Genomic DNA, 9,559 nt, shown 5'->3' with positions numbered 1-9,559 from the left:
AAAAAAAAAAAAAAAAAAAAAAAAAAAAAAAAAAAAAAAAAACCAATAAAACCAGAAAATGTAGTTTAAACACTAATTAATATTATATAGATTTATTGAAAATTAACAGTTTTTTTTTTTAATTTTTAACTTTCATCCTCAAATTATTTTTTAAAAACAAATTAGACTACCAATATTTTAATTTTTATCTTTTATTCAATTTTTGTAATTTACTAACTAATTTTGTGAAAAAAAAAATTGAAAATCACTACTAACTCAACTAAGTCAAGTTTGGTTAATACCTAAATTAACCATTAAAAAAGTAAAAAAAAAAAAAATTCAAAATTCACATCAGTAGATTTGACTTTCCCTTTTCCCTTGCTTTAAAAGACATCTATTAGGGGAAGGTTTCTACTAGGAGAAGGTTTCCACAACCTTATGAATGGTGGTTTTTTCTCCTCTCCAACCAATGTGGGACATCACAATCCACCCACTTTTGGAGCCAGCGTCCTCGCTAGTACTCTTTCCTTCCTCCAATCGATGTGGGACCGCCCCCAAATCCACCCCCTTTGGGGCCAGCGTCCTTCACACTGCCTCGTGTCTACCCCCTTCGAGGAACAGCGAGAAGGCTGGCACATCGTCCGGTGTCTGGCTTTGATACCATTTGTAACGGCCTGGATCCACCACTAGCAGATAGTGTTTTCTTTGGACTTTACCTTTCAGGCTTCCCCTAAAGGCTTTAAAACGCGTGACTAGTGGTAACCGGTTTGTTCTCCTCCCCAATGAGACATCACAAAAATTTCAATTATTTTTCTTTTTAATGTTGTGGTTCTTTCTAATTTTATAAATTTTGTACTATAAAATTTCAAGTAAAAATTGATACAATTTTGACAAATTTGAAAATAAATTATTATTTTTAATTAATTAAACGCTGAACAAACAAAATATATCCGAAAATAAAAAAATTGTATGTTGCAGAACTTACTGACCAAATCCTTCATTGGTATCAATGCACCGGCTGTACCCTCCAATTGGATAAACAACATCGAGTCTCAAACGCCGACTGTTTTCCGGCGACAATCCGAGCAGAAAGCTCGTTACGCCGCCAAAATTAGCGCCGACGGCCACCAGTGAAGCCGACCCAATCCCTACAGTTAGCCTCCGTCGAAACGTCGCTGCCAGCGGTGCGAATTGCTCCGCCGCAGAATTTCCGGCAGGGTCTTCGGACGGTGACTGCGCCGATACTATTCCCCGCCGGAACTGCATCATTTGACCGCCGACGAAGCAGCGAGTAAACGCCATTTTCCGACGCGCCTGTTCTCTTGAAGAGGGACAATGGCGAAGCTAATCAATTATATTTATGTGACTTTTGTGATCCCTCTATCCATTCTCTCTCTAGGGTCTGTTCTACTATTTTGCCAAAGTTTGGGGACCAATCAGCAAAAATTAATGAATTCTTGGTTTAAACTTTCAAATATATATAACGAATCCCTAAACTTTTAACACAATGATGTGATATTGTCCACTTTGAGTCTAGGCTCGGCTTTGCTTTGGGCTTCCCCAAAAGGCCTCACACGAATGGAGATAGTATTCCTTGATTATAAACTCATGACCGTTCCCTAAATGAGCAGATGTAGGACTTTTATCCGACACCTTCCCTCGAACAAAGTACGCCTCCCCTTAATCGAGGCTCGACTCTTTTTCTTTTGGAGTCTTAGTCATTTTTGACAATGTTTTCGACGAGTCTCAATTTCTTTTTCTTTTGGAGTCGTTTGTTCGACATTTGAGGATTCTACTTACATGACTAAGTTTAAGGCACGACTCTATACCATGTTTACATGAACACGACTCTCCGCAATGATATGATATTATCTATTTTGAGCATAAGCTCTCATGTCTTTTCTTTGGGCTTTCCGAGGAGGTCTCGTGCCAATGGAGATAGTATTCCTTGATTATAAATCTATGATCATTTCCTAAATTAGTCCACGTGGGACTTTCATTCGTGGTCACACTAATTATAGGCCTTTAAAGAAAATAAGAATGGAACCTATTCTATTAATTGCTCGGCTTGAAACTACTGTAACTCTGGTCAATTTTTCTTGTGGCGTTTCCTGACGGTACGAAAGAGAAGGAAAAAGATTTTAGGATGAACAACCGAGCTTGAGAAAAAGATTTTAGCACCTGCACTGATATTTCGAAGATGAAACGCCAAAGACTACAGTTGGTAATGGAACTATGTATGAAGCGGATCAAATCTGCTCACTATTTCATCATTACACCAAAAGAGAAGAACATGCTCTGTGAATCAAATATTCATTCAATCGGCGGAACTCATTTTCCAACAATATTCAAACTCAGACAATGAATCACCTAACACTTTCCAAGCATCCAAACAAAAATGTGCAACCGAAACACAATCCACCCCGAAATAGTCCACCGAAAAGCGTTATGCAAAACAATAAAACGCATTCGATTTCATAAAGCTAGAACAAAACGGGAAGATCAATTATAGCAACCTGAACAAGCTATCTTGAATGGAGCTCTCCGTTACGTTGAACATCATAAGAATCAAAGTAGAAAATATTCAAGAAGATTCCAAAACTACGAATATGATTAACGAGAGAAAGAGTTCAGAATCGAAAATTATATTATTTCTAAATATCAATATTAATTTTATTTTTAATTTTTAAACTTAATCATTGGCACGTTATTTTAAGATAATTTTAAATATTGATAAACATATTTTTTAAATGAGATAAAATTCAAATATATATATATATATTTCATAAACTAATAATTCAATTCAATTTCCATTTATTATACTAAAAATCTAATAATAATATAGGTTTAAAATTTATTTATATTTTAAATGAAATACAATATATTTTAATTTATATACTTTCCAATTTTTAGTTTGGATGCATTTAATTAAAAAAAAACCATAATCTCTGTTTATAAAATCAATTTTCTCTTAAATTTTAAATCAAGAAATATTTTTTTTTAAATTGTGTCAATTTTTTTTTAATTATAACGTGACAACAAAATATATAATTTTCTCATCGATGCTAATAAATATCAACTAGTTTATAACTAGCAAATAAATATATATATCATCGATCAAGTGGTCACCAAAAATTCATCAAACTAACGACAAAAAAAAAAAAAAAAATGGTAAAACCTGGAGAGTTAGTGAGGATTACAGATTTAGTGTACATATGAAACAGGGAAGGATGAATCAAATTGAATTCAAGTTGGAACAGATTCTTCCTATGCAAGTTTCAATCTCCTTATAAAAATGCAGATTCTGAGAACATCTTGGATGCAAACTTTTAACTGCTAAACCTAAGATTTGAGCCACGTCGCCTGGTGGATATGGATACTCGACACACGCCTGCACGTTACGGTAGCATGGAAACAAGTAATAAATGAACTTAGAAAGATACATTAAGTCTAGCAACTACTAAATTCTCCTCTAAACATGTCAGATCTCATATCAGTTGGAGAGAGGAACGAAGTGTTACGAATCACGGATCTCCACAATGGTATGATATTGTCCACTTTGAGCATAAGCTATCGTGGCTTTGTTTTTGGCTTCCCCAAAAGGCCTCGCACCAATGAATATGTATTCCTTACTTATAAACCCGTGATCATTCCCTAAATTAGCCAATGTGGGACTCCCTCCCAACAATCCTTAACACGAAGTCCTTAAAGGGTGTGAAAACATCTCCCTAATAGATGCGTTTTAAAACTTTGAGGGAAAACTCGAAAGGAAAAGTCGGGCAATATCTTCTAGCAGTGGACTTGGGCAAAGAGGGCAATATCTTCTAGGAGTGGACTTTGGCTGCTACAAATGATTTTAGAGCCAGACATTGAGCGGTGTACCAGCAAGGACGCTAGGCCCCCAAAGGGGGTGGATTGTGAGATCTCACGTCGGTTAGAGAAGGGAACGAAGCATCCCTTACAAGGATGTGGAAAATTCTCCCTAGTTGACGTGTTTTAAAACTTCAAGGGGAAGCCTGAAAGGAAAAACCCAAAAAAGACAATATCTGCTAGCAATAGACTTTGGTGGGTACTACAGATCAGTCACAATGATTTTGTACAATGCCCAACGCTATTCATACTGAAGTTCATGTTTCTGAGAGTAGTAGGACAAAACCAAACAAAGTAACAACGGACATAAAATTCAGTGAACGGGTGGTTCAAGCCTTGCACAGATGGATGCACAGCAGACTGCGTAGTATCTGAATAGACATGAAATAAAGGTGTTCTTAGTTTCATAGCAATTACCTGGATCATAAGCAAAGTAGCAACACATGAAGTGATTAGATTTGAAGGAATTCCTCCGTAATCTTTATCGGAACGTCTCGATCTTGGACTGATTAGATCACTAGTAGAAAGGTGTTCCAATGAGCATAATTGGTTAAAGGGGCCCAAACTGTCATTTATATACTCTTGAGACTTGCTTAAAGGTTTCTGATACTCAAACGACTCAAAAGAATGCAGGGCACCACAAATAATTGTCAGAGGATCATCACCTTGGCTCGTGCTCAACATGACCTGAACAAAATGGTATCATGAAATCTCTCTTCACAAATACTCGTGCACCATCAATCATGTTTGGCTGTTTTTACACCACTAAGACATGAGGAAAGAAAATTTGGTGCCTAAACTCAAGGAAATTGCCAATCAATTGTTCAAGGATCAACTTGTTCATTGAAGTTGCAAATAAATGAGCTTGTTTCATATCTGATGGGTTCACCACGTATAATGCTATAAGGATTAAGGAGGGAAGCCTAGTTATAACAATAAGAATTAATCAAGTAAACTCCACCTAAATTTCGGAATGCGTGCACGTGTGCATGTATGTTGTTTGATGAGTGTGTGTGTGTGTGAGAGAGAGAGAGAGAGAGAGAGAGAGAAAAGAAGTACCTCAATAGCAACATTTACCATCAACTGTGCCTTTTCCCTCGAACCTCTGACAATATCAACAACCCCACATCCTAATTCATGAGAAACATTTAAAGAATGGGGGATACTACTAGGTGCTCGGGTATTAGCCAGAGACGGAGCCATCGACCACAGAGGCAATGAGTTCCCAGGGAAAGTATTATGCTGCGCCAGGTTAAATGTGGTGCAAGGAACCTACAGATGCATACAATCAATTAAGATGTTGTATGAAGTTGAAACAAATAACAGATTCAACACAACCATGGCTAATAGATTTTGAAGGTACAAAGTAAAAATACACATCTCCTAGGCCACTTCGAAGTTCGTTTTCTATAGTGTTCTTGATCAGTTTGGTTCTATAGTTAATTGGATAGATTCCAACCTAATCATGCATATCATCCAACCATAGTTTTTAAGCTCACTCTTCAAGAACAGTTCACTTCAATTCTTATTTCAAGGAACCTCTTAAATAATGCAGAATTTGAGCTCACCCTATCCTACATTCATGCAATTTTCTGCATTATTCACGTTCCTTTAGAACATTCATTCTTTATTACCAAGGTTGGACAGATCCAACCAATTCTCGGAAATGAAACTTTAAGCAAACTGTAGGCTATTCAGTAGCCTTTTTGCAAAGAAACTAAGAAAGTTTTGGTTCATAAGCACAAATCTCTTCCTACCATGGCTAGAAGGCTTAACTAGGCTTTAGCTTCCTGTAAAAGCTAAAAGAATAGCACCAGCATAAAAGCACGCTTATATATTTATGCCAGAAAAAGGAGCCTATACATAAAGAACTGACTACAAAGATATAAATTTACGAAAAAGGATTCCAATTGTTGAGAATAAGAGATGTTGAGGATCCAAGTATCGAGCGTGTGGCTAGCTCTTGAATGTATCACTCTGGTCTTATCAATTATCAAACTAATGATCTGAATTAAAATCCACAAGAAATATGCTAATCTATCCATCAACATATGAAAAATGAGATTTGAAATTACACCCAAATCTTAATAACGAAAATGTTAATAACATGCAGAGTAATTTTAATTTAAAAGTACTCAGAACTCAAGTGTGCTACCAAGGTATCAATGGTGTATGGGCTGGATGCTTTCTCCAATTCTCTACTTAGATTTGGATGGCTATTTGCTTTTGGCTCTTTGCATGCGAGAGGTGGTTTGTTGGTGGAACGGCTCTGACATCTAAGAGCCACCGGAAGATTATCCCTTGGATTGAAAGGCATGCAATCAAAATCCTGAAGTGGAACTTTTTTATGTCAGTAAATAAATAATGACTAGCAGAAAGACAAGTTCTGGGTTCAGCAGCAACAAATTAGATAATATTAGCATAAAAACTATATCCCTTTTGTAACATCTTTAACAAGGCACGAAACTGTTTGTTGTATGTAATGAAAAAAGACTATTGTTAAAAGTACAAACTCTCTAAACGAGTGAAAAAAAAAACTTATCCTAACCTATCAACTTAAGCTAAGCTTTTGGGTTCGGTAGTAACGCCATTTTCTGTTTAGTTAACTACTCGTTGCATCTTAGATTAATTTCCAAGCTCACAACTGAGTGCTAAAAATATGAAATAATAATTAAATCTACCGTTTAGGTTAGTTAACAAGATAACAAATGTTATGGACCCATGTGACAAAAAGAAGCATATGAAATAGTAATTAACATACTATTTAGGTTGGTTAACAAGATAACATCTTACAGACTAATATCTTCACCCAGTGGCAAACGAAGCATACGTGTACTTATGACCGAATGCAAGTACCAGACAAATTTTAAAACCCCTACTAATATGGATTAATATCATAAAAGTTTCATGGATCTCTAGTCCTTTTCCATCAGAATAGAATAGAATAGATAGCTTTATCCTGCTCTTTTACATGGCATGTGCTTTTTATCTTTAAACAACTTACACTAATTAAACAAGATTCTAAGCCCAAAGGAAGAGTAACAGTATCGTATATGAGTTAACCCAAGATAAGGAGGAGAAAACCTACCATCACTAATTCGACTCCAATCTCCTGATTATCAAACTGAATCCTGTACTTGTCATGATTAACCGTTAAGACCATTCCATCAAGAACTTTTAGTGTGTTTGGAAGCAAAGCTATTACACGCTGCCCAACAGTTAAAGGTCTCGCCAAATCTGTAGGAAGCCCTTCACGACTGCCAGCACGGAGGTCAGCATAAATTTTTCTTGTAGATTCTCGGAAAAGTTTGAGTTTCATTCTTTCTCCATGAAGAAAAAATTCAGACAATCGCCGAGGTTTACCGAGGGAACTGCATAAACAGACAGATTTCAGACTTTGAGTTCATGGCATTCTCAAGTAAGTATAAATTTACAAAAGATACCTTCTTATGACACTCCATTCAAGACGAGTTAACCTTGGGATGTTTTTCAGGCCAACATGATTCAAATACTCGACAAATTCCCTTCTTGCAAACCAAGGATAATCAATTGCACTATAAAACCATTCAAAAGTGCACCATCTACGAACCAAAGTGGACGACATGCAATTAGAAAGTTTGTCCTGAATTGTCAAAGCAAAGGCAGACAATTTTAACATTGTGCTATAGTTCAAAACCTGAAGCAGAGACGATTGCCTCCAAATAAAGAAGAAACTGAAGATCTTACTTTGAGGAAGAACGCTCTGTCTTGAACAGAGGGGGAATATTTCATGAGCTCTTTTTCCAATTTGTCGTCACAGGGCTTCGTCTTTTGATGGGTCAACAATCTCCGAAGCCCCATCTTACATCTACTTCGACTCCCCTGCTTAATTGGTAAAGTGACTTGATTTTCTACAGGAGCTGGAATTAATTGGACATATCAATTCCTTCATTTCTAATCAATGTCCAAATATCTTCTAATATAATGAACTATTTCCAATATTTGTCGTTGCAAAAGTTGTCATGACAAACTTGTTTACCGTTATTCATTGGTTTAATATGCCCAGATGTGGCCTGCAAAAAAGAAAGATACACGAGCAGTAAGGAAAAGGTGATATATTGTAAAAGTAACTCCACAAATCATTGAGCTGCCTTTCTTCAACTGTGTTTTCTCTGAAGACTCCCTAAAGAATGCCAACCATCTCGTCTTCAATAGCAAAGCCATTAGGCATTTCTGGGACAATTTTAAAGTTAAGGCTTGAATTGGTATGTCGCAGATTCCTCATTCTCATCCAAAAAGTCCTTTGTGGCAATTCCTTTAAAAAGAAACTAGATATGCATGCTATAAGGCTTTTCGATCAGAAGATTTGATAGGGGAGGAAGCAAAAAAAAAGGGTACGAATCGGATGGATATACAGAATAGATCAAACTTTTGGATCCTTGTGATGTACTCTTTCTCCAGTTTTGTGTAGCTGCATTTCTTCTTTGATTGTTACCAATGTGGAGTAAGTTTCTCTAAACTTCTTTCATTATTACCCATTGGAGTAAGTTTCTCAATAAAAAGTAATTTTCTTTCACGGAAAAAAGAAAAAAAAAAACAAAAAAGACGAAGGCATCATTGATAAATGATTTTGCATTAGAAGAAAATGGCTCATCAGAAGCAGCAGAAACATGGCATCAAACTTATCTCTCCCAACCATATGAAAGGCACAAAAAACCGAATCAAAACACTGCATTGTCAACACAACCAAATGCCATTTTTTAAAAGGAAAAAAGAAATCATTCTTGCAGAACGCAACTATACCAAGCATACCGATGAGCAAATACCTCAGATGCAGTGCAGAGAAGTTAAAATGACAGACAAACCATGCATTTAAAAGTGAAGGCACTTTACACCTAATATCAATTGAAAGACATGAACAACCAACAGGGAGTTAAAAGTGAATAAATGTCATTATGTTAATGATATTTCCACTAAAATTTATTAAAACGAAATCCTTTAGACTTCATAAAATGAACATGCTTTATGGTTACTTAAAGAAGCAAAACTTCAACCTACATTTTCTTCTTCTTGCTTTTTTGGGAAAGGAAGCCAGCTTTCATTTAGAATAATGAAATTATAGAGTAGAGGATATCCGTATGTTATGAGTTAAAATTCTACAAAAATACAGATAATGGCATTTTCTTCATTGCATCCTTTCTCCATTTCATCGTATCATTTTGTATAGCAAGAATCTGCAAGAATTTCAGCTAAAATGTTCACTTACTGTCTTCAAATTTTCAGGTAAATGAGCATCCACGGGAATTTTTGTATCAGGTATCTGCAAGTGAATAGTGAATAATGAATAATGAAAAAGAAATAGTTTTTTGTATACTCTATACATTAGATAAAAACTAGCAAAATCAAGAGACAACTTCCAAAAGAAAGAAGCTTTCACATTGAAAATTACTAGCTTTATGGATCAGTGTAATACCACAATTGACAAGCCACTTCCAGGTTTTGATTTCCCATAACCTGTATCCTCAATATTGAGCGTTTCAGGGACCATGACTTGCTTTGCTTTATCCTCAATACAAGATTTGTTTTCCAAATTGAAAGAGTCAGTTTCCTCCACAATTTGAACAGATGCTTCTTGGTACAGATCAACAATGATAAAATATAAGGAAGCTTATATTTAGAGGACATAGGTAATAGATGAATCATATAAAAAAAAAAAAAAAAAAAAAAAAAA

General features: G+C 35.7%; 2 protein-coding genes across 6 annotated transcripts in view; both read right to left on the bottom strand.

Moving 5' to 3' along the window:
* Positions 1 to 1,325, bottom strand: part of LOC111444157 (psbP domain-containing protein 7, chloroplastic) — a 3,114-nt gene extending 1,789 nt beyond the window's left edge. The window contains exon 1 of one of the 2 annotated variants that reach the window (XM_023082137.1): positions 969 to 1,325. In XM_023082137.1, the coding sequence (XP_022937905.1) occupies positions 969 to 1,281 (313 nt within the window). In that variant the 5' untranslated portion in view covers positions 1,282 to 1,325. The remainder of the gene's footprint in view (positions 1 to 968) is intronic. The other variant, XM_023082138.1, reaches the window with a different exon arrangement.
* A 1,776-nt stretch (positions 1,326 to 3,101) lies between these two features.
* LOC111443867 (protein ALWAYS EARLY 2-like) overlaps positions 3,102 to 9,559 on the bottom strand; it is a 16,152-nt gene continuing 9,694 nt past the window's right edge. For 3 of the 4 annotated variants that reach the window (XM_023081694.1, XM_023081693.1, XM_023081696.1), the window contains 10 exons: positions 9,302 to 9,459; positions 9,095 to 9,148; positions 7,868 to 7,901; positions 7,576 to 7,739; positions 7,293 to 7,471; positions 6,938 to 7,220; positions 6,005 to 6,178; positions 4,909 to 5,121; positions 4,267 to 4,536; positions 3,102 to 3,370 (listed from right to left, as the gene is read on the bottom strand). In XM_023081694.1, coding sequence (XP_022937462.1) covers positions 3,215 to 3,370; positions 4,267 to 4,536; positions 4,909 to 5,121; positions 6,005 to 6,178; positions 6,938 to 7,220; positions 7,293 to 7,471; positions 7,576 to 7,739; positions 7,868 to 7,901; positions 9,095 to 9,148; positions 9,302 to 9,459 — 1,685 coding nt within the window. In that variant the 3' untranslated portion in view covers positions 3,102 to 3,214. The remainder of the gene's footprint in view (positions 3,371 to 4,266; positions 4,537 to 4,908; positions 5,122 to 6,004; positions 6,179 to 6,937; positions 7,221 to 7,292; positions 7,472 to 7,575; positions 7,740 to 7,867; positions 7,902 to 9,094; positions 9,149 to 9,301; positions 9,460 to 9,559) is intronic. The other variant, XM_023081695.1, reaches the window with a different exon arrangement.

Source organism: Cucurbita moschata, unplaced genomic scaffold (genome assembly GCF_002738365.1).
Source record: "Cucurbita moschata cultivar Rifu unplaced genomic scaffold, Cmos_1.0 Cmo_Scf00006, whole genome shotgun sequence".
Classification (NCBI taxonomy): Eukaryota; Viridiplantae; Streptophyta; class Magnoliopsida; order Cucurbitales; family Cucurbitaceae; genus Cucurbita; species Cucurbita moschata.
Note: the sequence above shows the minus strand (reverse complement) of the source record. Positions and strands in the feature narration are given on the sequence as shown.